This window comes from Choristoneura fumiferana, chromosome 16 (genome assembly GCF_025370935.1).
Source record: "Choristoneura fumiferana chromosome 16, NRCan_CFum_1, whole genome shotgun sequence".
Taxonomy (NCBI): Eukaryota; Metazoa; Arthropoda; class Insecta; order Lepidoptera; family Tortricidae; genus Choristoneura; species Choristoneura fumiferana.
In genome coordinates, this window is record NC_133487.1 from 8,687,375 (window position 1) to 8,709,678 (window position 22,304).

The following is a 22,304-nucleotide window of genomic DNA, read 5'->3' on the forward strand; positions in this document are numbered from 1 at the left end:
TTTCCATTCCAAGCTTTCGTTAATAATATGTCTATATAAGAGATTCAATATCGAAAGATGTACTCGTATGTAACCGAGAGACGCCGCCGCAAGTAAATAGATGCTCTTAACCGGCGTATTGGCAATTAGGTGTGAGCGTCTCAGCAAATGAAGATGGAAGCTGTCCTGGCACGCTTGCTCTTGTTAAACTCGAGCGGTTACAACGGTGCACGGAGATGAGTTGAGGTAAACGAGGCTACACGAAATTGTTATACATTGTGCCTTAAGGGTGGTTAGTAAATAAGAAATTACGAACGAGAGTCTATAAGAAGTCCGAAATCGAAGACGAGGGCTTAAGTCGATGTTCGTTATTCCAGTCCCGCCCGTGTGCCTACAATGTTTTTCATCACTTTTGTGAGTAAATATATAAAATTGTATACTTCTGTGTAAGACAAGAAATAATATTATTTATCATCTGTCACTTCTTTAGGGTTCCGTACATCAGTCGGCAAAAACAGAACCCTTACCTTTATATCACCGTGTTGTCCATCCGTCTGTCTGCTTATCCGTTCATATCCGTCCGTTGTTCTCAAATTCTCAGAGCTGCTAACCCTTAGAGCAGGAAGAAAATCAAACTTCGAAGTCTGTACAATCAAAAGATACATTCGTTGCAAAGAATCAAAACCTAAGTATGCTTCCAGGTATTCTAGAATTTGGAAGAAACTTGAATTTGGTGTGAAGTTAACTCTAATAGCACAATAAGAAAAATCTGAAAATCTTTTTTTACGTCTGTCTGTCTATGTCAGTAATCAACCTATAACTACATAAATATGAGGAGCTTTGAAGGGTCATACGAATAATTAAACGACCAAATTTTGTATAAAGTTATTAGAAACTAAATTAGACGTGCTAACTTTAACGGTGCCGGCATGTAACTGAAGAAATACAAGTAGACAAATATCTAGTAGCCCCAATTACGAAGTTGGTAGAGTCAGCTGACAGAAAGAGAAAAATATTTCATTGAGACATTCACAAAATACGTATGTATTAGAGGTCCAGAGACACCTGATGGTAATTGATCAATGCCCATAGAAACCTACCTACTACCAGAGCTTGCAGAGTAATTCAGTACACGTGAGCAGGACCAAATGCGCAGGACATAAACGCTTCATTTACCGCTCCGCTCTGCTCAGCTGTTTCCACTAGAGATGTGCTGTGCGAAGATGGCAAATGAAGTGTTTCTATTGGTTCATGAAAAACATATTGCTCGCAATCGCAAATCTCTGGTGGAAACGCAGCCTGATAGATAATGGATCGTTCACAATCATATTTAAGTATAACTTTCACACTTTTAATTGCAAAGTGATAGTGCACATTATTTTAAATGATTTTTAGATGATTTTTAATTCCATAATAAAACACCGGCTCACATATCCCGAATCATGCGTCCGATCTAAAGAGGCTAGGTTTTTTATTTATTGTAAATAGAGTGGAAAACGTCAACTAACCTGGTGATAACTGAACACCACCACCAGCCATAGACATCGGAAGCTACTAAGAATTCCAAGAAAGAAAAAATGGAATAAGTCTTTCATATCCTTATGATTTCACCGGCTATCTCAACCTCCACGCCAGAACACACTGCCACCAGCACTGCCAGCGAGCTAGATAGTGGTAATGATCTGGACGGACATTGTACTGGGTCTTACCACCCGCAAATAAAAACAAAAACAATAGGCAAGTGGCAAACAACACATATTGCAGACTATTGAAATATATTATTGCTATAGGATTCAATTGAACAGGTAAACCTACTGAACTATTGTTACCACTAGCAAATCCTTGCCAAAGAAGGAGGGACATGATCATTAATTAAGAAGACTGCAGATGTTCCCAAGAAACTTGCAATTAGTCGCGGGAGGGAAAGGAAAAGCGTTGAGGGAAATATAACCTTTTTTATTACTATTGCTTTCAAGCAATATATATAGGTAGGAACGGCTGAAACGGGGTATTCTCCTTTTAATACTTTTTATGTCCGTTACCGTAAATCCTCCAAAGGATTTCATAAATTTACCCAGATAAATACTTTTGGAGTTTGAATAAGTGGCTACTAGCATAGCTTTTACACAGGACTTTTACCTAATACAACCAAAACATCACGGATTCATTGTAATTTTTCACATCATTGAATTGTTTCGCGGGTGTTTGTAGGTTTCTTAACTACGTTTTTAGCACCGAAAAACTCAGTGTTTTATATAACTAAAAAAATGTGTACCTTTGTTAAACCTAACACTTAGCTTCAAAAGGAAAGCTCATAAATTATAAACCTTTTAAAGTAAATAAACTGTTGTTTTATCTGAAATATAAACCAACTACTTTTAGATTGAGAGAAGTCGGTTTATAATGGAAGAGTTTATTATTAAAAACAAAACTGTTGGCAGTCAAATTACAGATGCAATCTATACTTCGAAGGTATGAATGAAACACAGGTAAAAACGTGCCCGACAGTATTTTAACGTTCAATTTATTATTAATCATATTATAAATCGACATTCTTGTTGACTGTGCGGTGAATGTGGTGATTCTATTAATTAATCATGAGATGGGTTGGGAATAATTAACGTTTTCGTGGTTATGCCAACATAATAATTGCGTCTCTATTTCTAGATCATGTCTGAATAAGTAGGCTAAGATATCTAGGCCAAAAGTGTATAAGTATTTGAAAGCAAAATGTCTACGAGTTACCTTTAACGAGCCCGAGATTCTTAAGAATTTACTAGTGGAAGAATTTACTATGGTGATTTTCCACCGGCGAGGCGAGACGAGACGAGGCAAGACGAGAATTGAAATTTGTATGCCGGGCTGCCGCGGGCGCCGCTATGCAAATTTAAATTCTCGTCTCGCCTCATCTCGTCTCGCCTCGCCGGTGGAAAATTACCTTCATGAGCCCAGATAGGCTGAGTATACACTGCGATAAAAGACGAGGGGTTTTAGACGGTGTTTAATCACAGTGTGTGCAGTGTTTGTGTAAATTGTGGGTGGATGTTACCTAATGTACTCGTATTGACTAAACTCTGGCATCACTCATTCCTGTGCATTGTGTTAGAACCTGCTAAAAAGCATTAGAAAACTTGAAAAAAATATGAATGAAATCGATAAAGTCATTCTCAAGTTATGGTATGACCAAGGGAAATTTATATATCACCAGGTAGGGATAAATTTGGAACAACTGCACCGATTTTAAAAATTCTTCCACTAATTACAACCTACACTATCCCATTTTAACAAGGCTCCTTTTTATCCCGGAAAACTACAAATTTCCTACGGGGCATAGACAAAGTTGCGGGGAAAAGCTATTATCAATATTTTCGTGGCTCATCTTTAATGCACTAGTTTCCGGGGTGACGTCACAAAACGAAACAACAATAGCCTCAAGTTTCATTTTATTGTTTCGTCGACTTGAATAAACAACTTGTTTATAAAATATCAGTACGCCACGTCCACGAGTCCGGGCTATGGGAACCTGACAAACAAAGCAACTTTTCAAGAACAAAGACACGACTTGTGCGTCTATGAAGAATGTAAAATATAGGTTTGTGGCAAACGCGCAGCTTAAGTGAGTCTAAGAGAAACAAACTTAAAGTCTAGAGTCAAATGTTAGACGGTTACGAAATGCATGGCGGCTATTGTGAGCGAGTGATACAGCAAAAATGTGTTTGCGGTTATGATACATTAAAAATTTTGCTCAGCTTTGTATTTTCGAGTTCTGGAATTGAAATAAGTTTTGTTTAAAAATGTCTTAATTGCTACCAACTTTTTAACTTACGCTTTTTGTTAACTGTATTTGTATTGTAGTGGTATCCGGCCTCTTCAAAATTGTCGCCACGTTCGCGGTGGCAAGAGACCGACGCATCACGTCATTGAGCGTAGCATGTCGACAAAAGTGGCCTGCACACTTTTGGCAGGAAAGTCCATGGTGTCCTGTTTGATTGACACTGGTACCACAGTGACAACAGTGTAGTGTAGTGAACACAGTTTCAGGCTCCAGAAAGGTTTCGGTATTGACACAAAGATGAGCATATGTAGCCAATCACTGGATCCCTTAGTTTCTACTGCCAGAAGACTAACGCGATCAGAGCCTGAGCAAAAACTGAAAATTTCATGGTCAATTTGGTTAGACTGTCGTCCAAGTTCCGTTGGAAATTAGAAAAAGTGATGTTATATTAATTAACTTCTTCATTTCAAGATCGCAAAAGAACACCATATAAAATATGATCTGCAAAAAATATTTTACATATTACAATTTTAAAATTTAAATAATAATTTATTACTATACTACTTACTTTCTAGTAAGTATAAATAAATTATTACTATACACTTACTAGTACAGTAAGTAGTGTAGTATAAGTAGTTTTCTTATTACCATTGCTTTCAGATAAAATGCACCATCATAAGTACATTTGAATGTGTTTCAAAACTTACATTCGACTGATTCATAATCATGCCCTAAACCAGCATTATATGTCAATTTACTTACTCATTTTAATGGTAAGTACCTACTGCCACAGCCAGTTTAAATACTTAATAGCTTTATGATGACTATTATGATAATAATGTTCCAGTCACTCTAAATACTCAGTAAGTATTTGTCTTTCCGTAGTCATGGACAACAAAACGAACAAAATATTTTTAGTTATTACTTACTACATAGTGCTATTAATAAGCTTACTAAACACGAAAAGGGTTAATATTTAAACTTCAATATAAATAGACATTCCTCGTCATTGATAAGTGTCAAAAAGTATTTTAAAAGTTTTACCTCGTTACTCATTAAAAGTTATAATATTAATAAAAGTTATAGATAGATAGATCTTTTAGAGGTTCAGAGACATGCAACGAGCTACGCAGAGAACTATGCTTGGAGTTTCTTTGTGCAATAGAATCCGGAATACGGAAAGTCGCCGAAGAACTAAAGTGACCGACATAGCTCGAAAAATATACAAGTTGAAGTGGCAACGGGCGGGCCACATCGCTTGAAGAACAGATAACCGTTGTGAGAGAAAATTCCTCGAGAGGCGACCACGAACTGGAAGACGAAGCGTTAGCAGTCCTCTCACTAGGTGGACTGACGACATCGTGAGAATTGCGGGTAACCGGTGGATGCAAGTGGCGAGTTGTCGTTCATTGTGGCGTTCTAAGGGGGAGGCTTTAGTTCACCAGTGGACGTCTTCCGGCTGATGGTGATGATAATAATTATGTAGATGAAGTAGGTTTTGTAAACATTTTTGATAATGGACACATATCAAGGCTAATTACAAACTGGTTGATGTGATTGCCTTCCGTTTGGTGACATACGCTCATCGCCAGATGAAAAGATGAATATCAATGCCTCATACTCGTAAAACAAGGTATTTTTGTTACAGGCTCATTACTTATCTACTGAACATCCGGCAGTCACGTACGTTAATGCGAAATACCTAGCAAATGTCTCATTCACCGCGATACGCTATGGAAGACGAGACCCGATATATTACTTAAACCTTTACGGAACAACTCTAATAGACCTTGATAATAATATAACTGTAAGTTATTTTATCAGATTTGTTGATATAACACACTTTTTTCATACATTACATACGAGATTACCTATCAAAAAAATTGTTTTGAATAATATAATTGGAAATAGCCTTTGCTTCGTTTTTTTAACAACATAAATAAGGTAAACAATCCATTTTCGCCCATTTTCTTATAAAAATTCAAAAATATATTTTTATACCCTCATAATAAGTCATATCAATATATCGCACGATATGGTTATCATTTTTTTTTTAACTTAAATATACCATTCAAAAGTTGCCCTCTTAATTGAAGTTCATTTGCGTTACACGTCCGTCTTTGCGTCACCATACCTACCAATTATACCAAATACGTACCTATACCAACCAAATTGGTTCATTACCTATTGTCCAAGCAAATGCGCTGTGCCAAACAGACAGAAAGACTTATACGGGTTCCTTTTTTCATTTTGAAGTTTGGAAAGTTAAACACGAAGTAAAATCATAAAACGGGCGTAGTCATACCCGATTGTCGACGCATTTGATGAAGCCTGAAAGGGAGAATTTACACATTGGTTATTTGGATTCTTTTTGTATTTTTATTTCAACTCCAAATTTGTTACTTTTACGGGTATCCGTGAAACCATATCGAAAATACAAACTGAGACATGGATGCACAGAGAAACCATCTATGTTTAGATAGATGTCGCTAGTGCTGCTGCATAAGTAGCGTAGTAGAAATAAGCAACCTGAGATATGTATGCATAGGAAAAATTCGTGTCTAAATTCTGTCCAGCGGTGGTGTAGCGGTTATAGCACGCAGCACGGATTGCTGAGGACCTGGGTTCGATTCCCAGCGCTGGTCTCTTTTTCTGGTTTTTTTGTGCATCCATGTCTCAGTTTGTATTTTCGATAGGGAGAATTTACACAAAAAACAATCATTATTTCGCCAAATTAAAAATAAACTTCAAGATAAGATAAGATAATCTTTTATTGCTTAAACTGTGTACAATTGGCCTTAAACGTAAAATATGTCATACAATAGGGGGATGTTGACGCCTTAAAAAATAATTCGAAGGCACGACTCCAGTAAAAAAACGCTTTATTTTAGGCCTGAAAACCAGATTAATTTTCGATTTACTGTAAAATTAGTTTGTTTGTTGCTTTAAAACAAATAAATAGTTGATTGAGTTGGCGAACAAATAGCGACTTATGACGTCATAAGTCGCTATTGCCATTGAAACTCTATGGGAGAATTGTGTTTTGACAGCTCATAAAAAGTAAGTCAGTTGATTCGTGGGGTGTCAACATCCCTATTATACCTAAGTAGTACTGTACAGAAAATTATTTGCTTTGCTACTTATTTTTTATTTTTTTTATTTTTTTATTCGACTGGATGGCAAACGAGCAAGTGGGTCTCCTGATGGTAAGAGATCACCACCGCCCATAAACACCTGCAACACCAGGGGTATTGCAGATGCGTTGCCAACCTAGAGGCCTAAGATGGGATACCTCAAGTGCCAGTGATTTCACCGGCTGTCTTACTCTCCACACCGAAACACAACAGTGCAAGCACTGCTGCTTCACGGCAGGATTAGCGAGCAAGATGGTGGTAGCAATCCGGGCGGACCTTGCACAAGGTCCTACCACCTGCAAACTTAAACGAAGTGTTTGAAAACAAAAGGTGTGGAACGGTAGTTTCTTCAAATAAGTTAAATTTTAATTAAACTATTGCTTCAGGTCAACTTATATGCGTATCAAATCCCAAAGCATGGCCCTACTTTGATGGAGCTGCATAAAAAGTGGTGTGATTTGGTTTACAAAGATGAACTCATCGGTCCGATTCTGAGAAGTCACGTTCCGGAGTCATGCCCGACACCTAAGGTAAGATAACGTCACCTGTAATATGAATTAACGTAACCACCAAATGGCGAATTTTCAGGAGAGGGCAAAAAGTAATTTGCAAATTAGAAAAAGTGTTGTAACTTTTTATATACATATCCTATTGGAGTTATGTTTATAGCTTTTATCTTATATTGGTGAGATCTTTTAGACAAATGGGGTCTTATAAAGATAGTTATTATAGTTTAGAAAATCGCATGGCGGTTACGTTAATTTTTATTTTTTTATGTGTAATTACATTAAGATGTATTTAAAAAAATTAAGATCAGTTTAAGGTATGACACAAAAAATTAAAAAAAAGTAACGTAAGGCACTCATTTTTCAAAATGTGGACTTGCATTATACAGAGTTATTTATAGCAATTCCAATCTTACTCACTTGTAATAAAGTCTGAAGTATAAAAAAAATCTTCTCGTTTAGTTAATTAATGGTAGGGTTGTAAGTTATGAATAAAACAGGTTCTTAAGTATTAAACAGTTTAATAGTTATATTAAAAACTTTACAACTTAGTATAAAAAAAACAGACTTGAACCTCTTTAGATGTCAATAAGTACTAACTTTTACCTGAGATTAACAAAAAAACACCTAGCTTTCTATCCTATTTGCTAATTTTCTTTACTGCTTTTCCTAGCTTTGCTTTTCATTGACATAAGAAAACACCTAATTTCTTTACTATTTGCTACTTTTCTTTACTGCTTTTCTTCGCTTTACTTTTATTTGTCACAATAGAACACCTATCTCCTATTCTTTTTGCTACTTGTCCTCGCTTTGCTTTTAATCGAAACAAAAAAAAAATTAATTAAATTATAATAGGTTGTAATAGTTATTATTAAAACTTTACAACTTAGTATCAAAATCGAAAAGACTTAAACCTCTTTTAATCAATAGTAACTTTTACCTGAAAACATCTAGCTTTCTGTCCTATTTGCTATTTTGCTTTAGTGCTTTTTCTCGCTTTGCTTTTCCTTTCCCTTTTTAAACAGTACCGGTGGCTTTAACTACTCCTTCAGCTTTCCCTTTTTTTCCTTATTTGTCTGATTCCTTGCTTTTATATGGCTTCTTTTTTATTTACTGTATTTTTTTCGTTGCTTTCATCAACTTCCTCACTTTGGTCTTGGGTTTCACCATCATTAGTTGGAACTTCATCTTGTACAATATCGTTTAAATAATCAGTTTGTCCACACAAGGCAGCTGTAAATAATCTTGCACGTATTGTGACCTCGTAGTCACAGAGCTTTTTAAGGTCCATGTAGGTCCATTTTTTTATTTTTTTTTTTTTTTTTGTGTAAATTGGCAATCGTTACACATAAAGTTTTTGCAGAGATCATTCGATGGATTATTTGTTACGACCCGTGCATTAGACTGACTTTTCCCTTTGCCCTTTCCTTTCCTGCTTGAAATGATCGGGGGTATGTCAGCGTCACTATCCTCCACAACATCACTGTCTTTATCACTACCATCCTTAATTTCTGTCTTTTGTTTTCTGAAAATTAAATTAATACATTTTATTATGTCATTAATATTATAGAGGTAGTAACTTTATTCAACAGAAACAAAACAATCATGTCCACTAACCATTAAACAGACATTTGAGTGTTTCCCTACAAATAAAACGCATTGAGCTACCCTTGTCTTAATAATTAATAAATAAAACGTTCAAAATAAACAGTTCATTTCGAATTCCTTAATAGGGCATCATTTTAAACACAAGTTTGGTAAGTTATTCCAAACAGTTTTAACTTCAACGTTAAAAATAATAATTTATCTATCTAATCAGGCGTTACTTTGCGGAGGTCCATATCAATGAACTAAAAGAATTTCCTTGCTCACCCGCGACCTTACGATAGCTAAGCTTATGCAAAATATGCGTGTTCATGCAGTTCCTCCACCTCCAAGAACACACACAAATCACACAAACCCATCTATCACCACCACCACACTACACTGACGCGTTTCGAACTCAACCAGAGCTCATCTTCAGAGTGACACAACCGTACACTATGCTACCAGTTGTTAGTTGTTGTGTTCTCAAGCTATCATGAACATAATCAGACAGAGGTGAAACAGGCCCTTAATTTACCTGACGGCCATACAAATGACCTACACGTAATAGGTATCTACAATATCTACCTATTTATAAGACATTTTAAAATAAAAAAATAAGTAGGTACTATGTTAATAAAGTACTCAGCAAATTAATAACGTTGATGAATGTTTGTTAGTTACATAGGTACATAAACTAGACACCGGCAACGATCAGTATAGCATTCTACTCCCTTTTTAGGTGATAATAATTATACATTTTATGCTACTTACCTTTTTACAACTTCCCTCAGTTTTAAAAGCTCTTTTTTACGCGATATTAATTCACTTAACTCGATCATTTTTATCACTGTATGGATGCATAACAATGGCACGTGTTCTTATCACGATTTGTCCGAATGAACTGGCTAATGCTATCGATCACACCACCAAATCATACAGACGCACACGGTTGTGTTTATTGCTTCCCGCACACAAATGTATGGATGTCCCGCTTTTACCTATGGATTAAAGCTTCAAAAGGAAAGAGATAGACGGAAAGTCCCTAATAAGTAAATTAACGTAAGGACCAGGTCCGTCCAAAATAAAAATACAAATTCAATGTAACCTCCAACAGTCGAAAATTGAGAAGACAAATAATAATGTAAGAGGCATAAGTACTACACAAAATACGAAAACTTTACTGTTACTGACACAGAATAATATTTGAAGCTAGTTTAACTTGTAGTAAATACATTTTTAACAAGCATTTCGTTGATTTTGTAATATTTACCTTCCTATAGTAAAAAATTCCTTGTCTCAGGCAGTATTTGAACCCGCATATCTCTTGCATGCTTGCTTTTCGGTTTAAATTAAATATAAATATAATTATTCTCAAAAACAAGCGCTAGTCGCATCGCATTTGATTTGATTTAAAAGTTTTTTATCTAGCTTTGACTTTAGCGTAACAGTCAATTAGTTATAATATTCCACAAAATGAGTAATGTAAGAGCCATTTTGATACAGATGAGTCTTACATTAATGTTTATTTTTCATATTTGGTCAATACATTAATACACAATCACAGATTCGTCGTTACGTTAAGCTAATAATAAGTAACTTATGAAAAATGTGCCATACATTAAAAAAATATGGTAAAGTGAAAAAAAATGGTCTGATTTTGGTTAACGTAACTGACATTTTTTTCAAGATATCGAAATTTTAATAACAGTAATCGACAGATCATCAAATTTGCAGTCAAACTGTATACACAACTCAATATCGTCATTTTGGCGGTTACATTAATTCATATTACAGGTGACGATAGATAAGTAAGGTAAGGTAAGGTAAATATAGAACACTATTCATTTTGCTGACTTGAGTGTCAAAAATGGAAAGTTTATGATAATACTAAACTAAACTTAAGCCGTCGTAGACACCCCGTATAATAATATATTTGTGGATTGTAAAAACAAAATGTTCAATTTGTCCACACCAAATACTACCTAGCATTATGTTGTCATATTAAACATACAATACCATGTAGTAAGTATTCTAATGTGTGTGTAGAGGTATACTTAGATGAAACCTTCGAATTAAATTTTAACCCACTCCCAATAGTTAAATTGTTTGAAAATTTGTAATTCACTTGTTATTGTTAACAAAATGAACAGTCGGCTAAGTAAATAAATTCATTTGATGTAATTGTTGAATCATATAACAATGCAGTTTTATGGAGCTAAACATAAAATATGAAGTGCATTTGATTAGAGATCTTTTTTAAATTACAAAGTAAAAAAGCCGGGGCTTGTCGCTAATCAAAAATAAATAATCGTTATGACAAAGTATACAATACGAAATCAAAATTTGTTAAGTTATTATTAGAAAACATGAATTATTTGCAAAATCTGTACTTATCGAAAATACAAACTGAAATATACAGTGACCGTAAAAGTAACATAAATTTGGAGTTGAAATAAAAAATACAAAAAGATTCCAAAAACCAATCTTAAATCTGTACTTGTATAAAAATAGAGTGATGTATGATTTATTTGTCAATGTTGGTTGCGAAAGTGAAATTTAATAAAATTAAATGTCTGGCGATGAAATGATGGAACACCCTAAACATTAAACTAATAAAAGTCGTGACCAGTAAACAAGTACGACTAGTCTGAAACCAAACAACCGAAAGAAATCGAAATATTCTTGAGTTGAACCCTTTATTTTTGATTATTTTTGTTTTTTCAGGGTGACTACCGATTAGCCAACATGACCACTGCAAATATTGCTATACCTTTCATTGAAAGTCTGCCTTTTACCAAAGCGCGACTTTTTCTGTACTCTACGATCCGCAGTGAAAGATTGGCTGAAGGTTACATTGACGTAGAAGTGAAACTACAGCGAGCAAAGGGTTAAAATATAAAGAAAACTTACTATTCAGATTTTAGTTATAATTTCATCTATACTGTCGATGGTTCTGCTAATGTCTAGTTTTTTTTAGCTGGTATTCGGTATTTAACTGAATTAAACCTCCGTTTCCTTCCAAGCCGAATATAAAAGTTGTTGCCAGGGTGCACCAACTAAAATGCTTAAGAATTACGCTGAAGAACACGATAATATCCAACTGGTGCATATAATATATCCAATTTTTAAGCTACTTTTATAACTTAGAGTTATAAAGGTTTCAAATTCATGATTTGACACAGAAAGAAATACTAGCATGTAACGTCACACGCAAGTAGCGCCAAAGCAATTGGCCAGAGAGACAGATTTTTTGATATTTTGAAAAATCAGTCTAAATTCAATTTTCGACTCAATTGTTTTTCTGTGCTAAAATTTGGTTGTACATCTATATTTTATAATAAATAGGAAATGGCAAATTCAGGAGTTGTTCAATATTATACTCGTATGAGAAACGTATAAGTGACGGATAAAAAAAAACTAATAAGTAACAGGTTAACAAGAAAACCGTCGCAAGGGTTTACGGTTAAGTACCTATTGTAACAGATTTTGAACATGGCTGTTTGTGTCATATTTTATTATCACACTGAATCATATTTTACCACTAGGTACCTACTTACTAATAATATTATAAGTTTCAATTTCAGATCACCTGTAAAATTTGCAAAAACATGAGAAGTTACTAAAATCCTCTTTCAGCATTCAATTGACATTGTTGCCAATTATATGCAAGTTACAAATATCTACATAAATAAAATACGGTAACGGCTGAGCAAGCTCGTTTTATTTACTGAATTTAACAATCTGAATGTATAATATGGGGCAATTTTATTACAAAAATAGTATGTAGTTACACTGACGATTTAGTTGCTACCAATTTAAAGGTGAATGAGAAAAATAGGTCGTAAAAAATACATCGTTTTAAACTCAAAAGATAATTCCAAAACCTTATAAAAATTAATGGATTTTGTATAAAATGCGAGCACATGGAGAACAAGTGGTAAATAACCGTCTTAAGTCAGATAAAGGTAAGGTGTAAAAAAACAGTAGAAATATGTTAACAATTTAGTAGGTACCTTGTCACAGTTTTCACTGTATTTACACATTAATGCCTTCTGACAATTTATGCAAAATTTCAAACATGAAGTTACAGTGACAAGATAAAAGTATAAAGATCCTCGCTCTTGTCTCTAAAACAATACTGACAAACTGAAATTTTTACTAGGTTCATAAAGGACCATGCATTTTGACACTAATTTTATCCCAGTGTTATATATACTTAGATACAACAACAATAAAAATACTTTTTTCTTCTTTTCTGAATAAATAATAGATAGTCTCTACTACCTATTATTTATTGTACGTACATAGTGTATCCCGCCAGAAGTCAGATTCAGCGAGACATCCATTACTGCACACGACAAATGACGAAACTTACTAACGACTTATTTATACGGCACACATACAGTACACACGGAGCGTAATTTTATTTGTTGACGTTTAAATATCATCTTCATCATCATCATACCAGCCTCTATACGTCCCACTGCTAGGCACAGGCCTCCTCTCAGAACAAGAGGACTTGGGCCATAGTTCCCACGCGGGCCCAGTGCGGATAGGGAACTTCGCACGCACCATTGAATCGCTTCGCAGGTTCGTGCAGGTTTCCTCACGATATTTTCCTTAACCGCAATATCATCTTGCTTAACAAAAAACGTCAAACCAATGCGATGAATGCTGATCATGCATGATACTTATGGGTCAGCAGATCAGGACTTTGTCACGGAGGTAGTGACCGGAGGAGTTGGTGGTGAAAGAAAAAGAGGCAGAAGCAAGGCAGAACAGTAATATTTTATTAAAGAAAACTATTAAAGGCACCTGCGGGCAAATAAACGCGGTTTTAAGTATCTAGGTGTGCTACGACATTGTATCAATAATTCCAAAAATACATATAACACAGAAAAAACTGTATATTTTTCAAACTATGCGAGCGTGGGTCTCATTGACCATATCCATACTTATAGGATCAATATTTTGCGAGATATGAAGGGTTTTTGTTAAAAAAAAAATTAAAAACAAAATATTTCAAGTAACAATTAGATAACTTTTACACTAGGTACAATACGTAATATCAACTTTGAACATGTTTAGTTATTAATATCAAAAGTCAGTATTTTCTTTTATGAGTGAGGTGTCATTTTCTATGTAATTTTTGCGCTGAATTGAATTAGGCCACACTCATACTCATAGGATCAATATTTTGCGAGAAATGAAGGGTTTTTGTTGAAAACATAAAAAACAAAATATTTTATTTTTAACTTTACCAATTTTGGGTTTAAGCAGCAATATAGGTTTCTCAGGATCACTGAGAGCAAACAATATAACCATCACAGCCACATCTTGTGAAACTATTGTTGGTAATTGATTTTTAGACTGTTCTTTGTTTCACCAAAAACCCTTCATATCTCGCAAAATATTGATCCTATGAGTATGGGTATAAGACTCATTCGATTCAGCTCAAAAAAATACATAGAAAATGACACCTCACTTGCCTAGTTTGTAAGATTTGCATTTTTTAAACGTTGGCCCCTGCCCATTCCCCCTGGGAGAGGGTAGGATGCCTAAATTTTGGTAGGACGCGGCAGATCCTCATTTCTAGGGCCAAGATAAAAGTTATAAACAAAGTTTAATTGATGTACATGTTTTGCCGCCAAACAGTCGTATTAAGTCCTATTTTACCTGTGCTAATAATTAACTTACGTTTCCGTGGCAATTTTTTTATTTTATACAATTTAATAACACCAACCAGCCACACACACCAAGCACGCACGCACGCACGCACGCTGGACGCAGTCCAGCTATCACAAGCCAAGGAACTACACTTACGCACTGCACAACTTTTGGAGACTAGTGAAGGAAATAAAGCTTCCTTCGTAATAAGAATAGTAAATTATGAGCTATAGCTCATTTATGAAGATTTTACGGAGACTGAATAGAATCACCGTTCTGACGTAAATCGAACAGGTGTGGAATTTTGAATAGGTAATTTGAATTTAAACGTATTTTTTTTAATGTATGCTAAACCGGACAGTCCAAAGCATCAGGAAGAAACGAAACGAAACGAAACTGTCCTGACAGTTGAAATTTTGATACTTTCCTTGCGTGAATCTTGCTCCTGTGGGAATCATCAGACATAGTCCTCTCCCATAGACATCCAGTTGCTTCGGTTGGAAGCGGCTTTCATCCTCCTTGAACTCGCGGCTTCAACCAGGTCATCCGTCCATCTCGTTGGTCTATAGACATCCTACGCTGCGCTTGCTGATCCAATTGTAGAATTGTAATTGTATGTTTTGTGGGATAGGCCACTGGATATATATAGGACAAATTTCACCAAAATCCGTATATTATGTTCAAACACACAGCCACAGACACAATCCTTAATTAACAATAATTGTACACTTTACTAAGATGTTACATGGCGAATAAGTTACCACAGTACATACGTAACATAGTAAGTAGAAAATTCGTTTTTATTACAATATAAATCTATATTATCATACCGAAGGCGATACAGAATGGATTCACAACAAATAGAAAACATACTTACCTACCTACAATATTCGTGATTCTGTAGTAGGTATTACTTATCCATTATTTAGAACACATTTACTCAGAATACTTGCTTCATAATACAACACTCTGCTCGCCTCATGTGACCCTCATCAATTAGTGATGTTTGACAAAACATGAATGTAATAATTTTTGAAAGGGTTATAATGAAAGGTTAATATCCTTTACAAAACGTTATCTCCAAATGAAGGATGGGAAAAGAATAGAATTCCAGAGGAAAATGAACGACACAGAACAGAACACATGTTGTCATACAAATTCGTATACCCTTTTGTTATTCCGCATGCACATAGAATGTGAACAGAAGGTTCGCACCTTTTTATTCATGAGTGTCCATATCGCAATATTATGATTGATGCGGGAGTTTGAAACATTACGCTGTTGCGGTTGACATAAAAAAAGATAGAACTGAGAGTTTTTCAGTTCTTTTGCAGTTTATATAACAGCATTCTTATAGTACTTTTGTAGCTAGAAATCAGACAAATCCGAGCCCGTCTGTAACAGCCATTAGTATTAGCCCATTTTAGAACTTATCAGAAATATTTTGTAATGTAAAAACCAAATTTAAACGTTATTTTTTTTCTGAAAATTGGCCGCAAAGCAGCCCTTTATATGTCTTTTTGTACTGCTAGTGCTAGCCCTTTCGGAAAGACATCATTGCCAAGAAGAATGCACTGCAAGAAACTTGGCAGAAGGTAATTTTGTTTAAACGAAAATTATATTATAATAAACAGGGTGTCTCTGACCATGGGGCTTTAAATAGATAACTACCTAACCTGGTGGAACACCAAAGAAATTTCGGTAATGTAATTAAGTAATTAAATATATAAATTAGTTTACTAGGTGAAACAAATGGATAATTCCGCGTATCTGTAAAATTTTGCCAATTTCTAATTTTTTATCTATATACGTTGATATAAAACAAATACGAAGTTACGGTTTACAGCGTAAACTACACGTAACATTTACCCAAAAAAATATTTTGCTGATTTTTTTCGTGACACTGATTATAATTATTTCTAAGCACTACAAGTAATTTGTTATCAAAAACCTAACAAACTATAATTAAATCGACTGCTCGTTTTTCGTAGCTAGTTATCAACATACGAACCTTCTTGTTTCACCTGTAGATATTTTATAAATCTACTCACGTACAAAACCGGGCACTAGTTAACACTGCCGCGTCAGATATAGATTCACAGTAAAGTTATATATCAGCTTTTATTCTCTTAGTGACAGTATTTTTATAATTGTTTAGTTTTAAAACCCACACCGAGAGCGAAATAATTTGCGTTCGTTTAATTAATCCCTTGCTGTACTAATGTTATTAAATAAATAAATAAATAAATATCATGGGACACTTGACACCAATTGACCTAGTCCCAAACTAAGCAAAGCTTGTACTATGGACACTAGGCAACGGATAAACATACTTACATAGATAAATACATACTTAAATACATATTAAACATCCAAGACCCGAGCTCAAACATTCGTACTATTCATACAAATATCTGCACCGGCCGGGATTCGAACCCGGGACCTCAAGCTTCGTAGTCAGGTTCTCTAACCACTTAGCCATCCGGGCGTCAACCAAGGGGTATTGAAACTTTATGTATGCTTGAATTATGTCAGATTTTTAAGCGTCTTTGTACAATTACTATTATCACTTTATAACTCCAACTTCACTATTATTCTACGAGAAAGCGCTTCAAGACTCACAAAAACTCTTGACACAGAAAGTCGCTAAGTGAGTGTAATAAAGTACCAAGAATGATAACAAGCAAAAACTTTTTATTCTAGCACTAGTCCCGTTTCACTCTAAACAAAAAAGTTTTAATTAGGAGCCAGCCTCATTTGCATCCACTCGCGGTTAACAGGATAAAATTCCTGGTTGTTTTTTAACGCGTAACTCACTGTGACAGAGTTCTACTTAATTGCAATGGAAATGTTTGTTTGAGATTTCATTTTTTGAACTTAAATAGGTACCTACCTAGACCTAGTCAGTTTCATTTTGAGACATGTATGGAATCGCTACTCATTTTCATGCATAAATCAAATCACAAACTATCACCGTCTCACCACCACCACCAACTTGAAAGATCGATGCAAATTATACTCAGCGGCACAAAATTTGGCCCACTCTACATACAAAATTACCTATTGCATACATTTGAGGGCCAGATTTTTTGCCGCTCAGTACCTACACATTTACGCAAAATTGAGTCCGTTCTCTAGAGATAACTGCAACATCTTACTTATTCAAATAAACTTGGATGGTAGTTACACCCTAACAGGGTAATACTAAATTGTAAAGGACATGGCTTTCTGAATGACTGTAACGAGCTGAAATTCCGGCGGCGGACTCTAAATTCATGTAACACGCGGGTCTAGTAATGACGTAAATAATTTCATGAATAGACCTCGAATTGTAAGTAGAAACCACTAACTTTCCAGAAAGAAATTTACGCTTAGAGGAAATAAATGTGAAAGAGGAACGAACTGGGAACTGTTTCACATTAAAAAGATGCTGGATTTCTGATAGGTACAGCATTGTCATGTTATTATGTCTTTTACCACAAAAAGCTGACTATGTAGACACGCATCCACATGAAAATAACTGCTGTCCGTCTGTCTGTCCATTTATCATTATTTACCTGTGGCGAAGCTTGCCCATCGGCTTGCCTAATAGTTAGGTATGTATTTACATAATAGGCCAACAAGACATATAGGATTTATGAAAGATGTGAGCAGTCTTTGCTTTGGCTTTACCACGGAAATATCTTATATTTATATCGGAAATTAGTAATGACCGCGATAGTCTAAAATATTGTGTTCCGTAATGTCTACGTCAAACCTAAAAATATCTTTCCTAGAACAATAGCATTGCGCTTATTATTAGTTACAGAACATCTTAATGGAAACGCCCATTGTAACTCAATAAGAGATGGAATTGCCACTTCCGTCAATATCAATTTTGTCAATGCAATTAAGACTTATCTGTGCTGGACTTTCATTAATTATATTTCGCTTTGTATTTCCTCGGCGCGGCTTTTCCTAAAAGCCTTGCTCAAATTGTGGCATTATTACGCGCTAAAGGTACTTAAAGTGGATACGACATTTACAATTAAGTATATCTACAAATTTACAAATCTACACAAGAAACCTGTATTCTTTTACAATCGACTGTTTATTTCTACTTGCCGTGAAAGCGTGAGTAGGTAGGTATAAGTAAGTATGGAAATTATCTGACAATTCCTACAATTACTTTTTTTTTTTTTAGTGAAAACTTATTTTATATTACTCGCATAATCGCATATTACATAATCTTTTTTTTTAAGTTGACAATTTACCTCCCTTTTGTATCGCGTCAGCAATATAATCTAAGCACTTTACATTGTAAAAATGCCCAATTCTGCTGTAATAAATGTTAAATTAACCCGATCTAACTCGGTTTATGCAACTATAACTGAAACATTTATTAGATGTTCATCAACTGGGATTGTAAAACATTCACAGAACTACGTTATGAATGGAGGTACTTGCAATAAAACTATTCTCCTCCGTTAATAATGAGCCATCGGTCTACAATAGAATAGTGGGCGGTTAATTGAAGTATGGAATCGGCCCTCAGAATGCTGATAGCAGGGATTTCACGCTCTCCTGCATTTTTATTTAACCGACTTAAAAAAGGATGAGGCATAAAAGGTATTATAGCACCTATAGTTAGAGAACTTAAGTCCCATAAGTACCCATTGTTGAACGGATTTCTAACTTATTTATAGTTCGCCGAGTTTCAATAGCTAAACTGCAAATTCTAATGCATGCGGAATGCACCTCTGAAGTCCGTCATAAAATATAGTTCCTTTTTCGTTTCGGAAGCCTTGCATAGACGGATAGATTAATCATTTCTACGCTCTGGCCAATTGTCAGTAAGACCGTTGTACCACGTTGTAGCATATCTTGGGAATTAATGCTCATTTTATATTTCAAAATTTGAAATATTTAAACAAGGCTCACAAAAAACGTTCTTGTTTCAATTTTATTATAGTCCCTTGTCCTTCTGATATCTGCTTCCCTCGCTTGCGACGGTTGGTTGTACTTTCATCACCTGTGTGAGTCTGTATACAAATTCATTAGATTCAAAGTAAACACTCGTTGTTAAAACTACTTTGTGTAGGTACTAAACTTAGTACAGTGTTTCGGTCATCCTTGTGAACACAGAAAGTGGAGTTACTTCATAGGCTAATAAGCCTCAAGTGCCTTTGAGATTCAGACGTGCACTCGAGGAACATCACGGCACTGATAGCCGCGTAGCCATTAGCCATTAGCGCATTGATACTACGCGTAGAGCAATTGGACATTCATGCAAGTTTACCCGATTATGGTTTACCCAGTTTAAATCTGCAAAAAAGTAAGTACCTAAGTGTAAGTTGCATGCATTGCAGCGCTAGATTGACTACTTATTTGATTTTGGGCTTCACATTGTAGCTTTTTCATAGTACTATTTTTTTTTTGTTAGCCTATTTTTGTCTCCCACTGCTGGGCAAAGGCCTCTCCTCTATTATTTATTCTGTGCTTTTACGGATTTTTCTTGCCGATCTAAATTGAGCTTTAGAATAAGATACTTATTGTCTTAATATGACGTATAATACTAGCTTTTGCCAGCGGCTTCGCCCGCGTGGTATTCGGTTATTGAGTGCTGTTCCCTCGGGAACTGTGCATTTTTCCGGGATAAAAAATAGCCTATGTCACTCTCGGACCCATGAACTAACCCTATGCCAAAAATCACGTCGATCCGTCGCTCCATTTTGACTTGAAAGACGGACAAACATACAAACACACAAACAAACAAACACACACTTTCGCATTCATAATATTAGTATGTATAATGCTCAAATATGCTCAACTATTATCATTAAGTGAGTTAAGTAGGTAGAACAAGATACAGTGTTAGTGGACTACAGGTTTAACATTATGATAGTTTTCTTTTTTTCTATCATTTTTTTACGTTATCGTTCGTAAATTTCTTTTTTATAATGTCTTTATACTTAAAGGAAACATAGGAAATTATTAGCTACCTACTTCCTTTCCATCCCTTTCTACCGCTCTAAAATCAAATGAGGTTCTTGTTACAAGATCTATTTACACCTTTGTTATTGTTTTCTTAGAACATCTAATAATGAAAAAAGGTGATATCTATCTCAAAAACACCCCTTACTCTCCGTAATGTTTCATGATTTTTATCGAGTTCTCCCTCCCCCTCACGAACATGACGTGATTAGTACACACACACGCTTCACCCCTCACCAATAGCGTATTAAATTCATACGTATATTTATTGAGCATCTTGATTTTAACTGCATAAAAATGTCTAGAAGCAACAGTAGGCATTTTCATGTTACATCTGCACTTTCTTTAAGTGTTTGTACAAAAGAGATGAAGTGAAAGTTTGGATGTTTTAAATTCAGTTAGAAACCAAGAAATGTAGCAAATGGAATAATGAAACATACTATTGCATACACAACGAGAGGCGGACAAAAAGGGGTTAAAGTAATCCAGTGGTGGCTTGCTTAACATAACAGTGACAGGTTATTTTAACAGAGCGACGGTTTTTGCGGTGTATTCATCTCCTCCTAGCCGTATTCGGCTACAGCGACTTTTCCTAACGCTGAGAGCGTCACTGATGTGCTCTCAGGTGGCTGACGTATCCGATTTTAGCACCAAATGTGCGGCCACACTCTCCACAAGTCAAACTTCCGACATAATTATTATACTGGATAGCTGCAGGTGGTCTAGCTTTCAACTCATCGCGTTTAGCGTCCAGTTTGCAACGGCGACTAGACTCAAAATCACCCACTTTACCATTTACCATATGCCTCCATTGCGACCGGTCTTCGGGAAGAGACCCCGCTTGTATGGATCAATGCTGGCCCTCTTCATATGGCGTTTCAGCACGTCCTTGTACCGCAGAAACTGCCCGCCTTGTTTGCGCTTACCATTCTGCAGTTCGATTAGGAAATATTAAAGTGCATTAATGTTCGCGCTAACACAAATGCACTCTCTCGTCCGTGCCCCTCTGGACCTGATGGAACGGATAACCGCTACGATCAGAGAGCGGTTTGGATGCAGACATCTACGGAAATGTCGTTCCGGGTTTTTATTCGACGTTTCCCTCTTGTAGGTGATTTATTAAGAGCCAAAGCTAAGGAATCCACCAAGTAGTGACAGGAAAGAAAGATAGAGAGAGGAGAAGAAGGTAGGGATACTGTCATTGCGGAAAGGATTTTTGGGAATAGCAACGACAGTAGCTAGAGTAAGTCGGGGTCGCGCACCCGTATACCCATTTACTCTCTCCGGACAAAAGAAAGCAGTGAATGATTACCTCTGAACTTAGGTCAAAGGTTTGCGGTATATTTTTAAACAACTAAATAGTTTTTTTTTTGGTGCAACTATATTTTACATTTTCAACTGAAATTATAAAAGAGCGATAAGAGCCAAATAAATGTTGCCTGCCTAAACGAATTAATGTCTAAGTTATTAACGACTAAGAAGCTAAACAAGACGATTAAAAGACACTTTACGCAAGTAAACTTCAATGTTGTTTTTAAACTGAACCACTCAATAAAAATGTCTGGCCATAACTTTTCAAAATTGGAAATAAAACTTCAAACAAGAACAAAAGAGACTTAACGAATTTTAAGCAATTAATCAATTATTGTCGTAATAAATCGCGTACAAATTATTACACCCAAC

At 35.4% G+C, this 22,304-nt stretch overlaps 1 protein-coding gene across 2 annotated transcripts; it reads left to right on the plus strand.

The window, feature by feature from the left end:
* The first annotated feature begins 3,535 nt into the window (after positions 1 to 3,535).
* LOC141436231 (uncharacterized) lies at positions 3,536 to 12,636 on the plus strand. Of its 2 annotated transcripts, XM_074099123.1 has the most exons (5): positions 3,536 to 3,595; positions 4,415 to 4,527; positions 5,403 to 5,561; positions 7,275 to 7,418; positions 11,706 to 12,636. In XM_074099123.1, exons 2-5 carry the CDS (start codon positions 4,444 to 4,446, stop codon positions 11,871 to 11,873), a joined length of 555 nt encoding a protein of 184 aa, XP_073955224.1. In that variant the 5' UTR covers positions 3,536 to 3,595; positions 4,415 to 4,443; the 3' UTR covers positions 11,874 to 12,636. The 2 variants fall into 2 exon arrangements, with proteins under 2 accessions (XP_073955224.1, XP_073955225.1); XM_074099124.1 differs by lacking the exons at positions 3,536 to 3,595; positions 4,415 to 4,527 and adding an exon at positions 4,760 to 5,219.
* Positions 12,637 to 22,304: the final 9,668 nt, after the last annotated feature.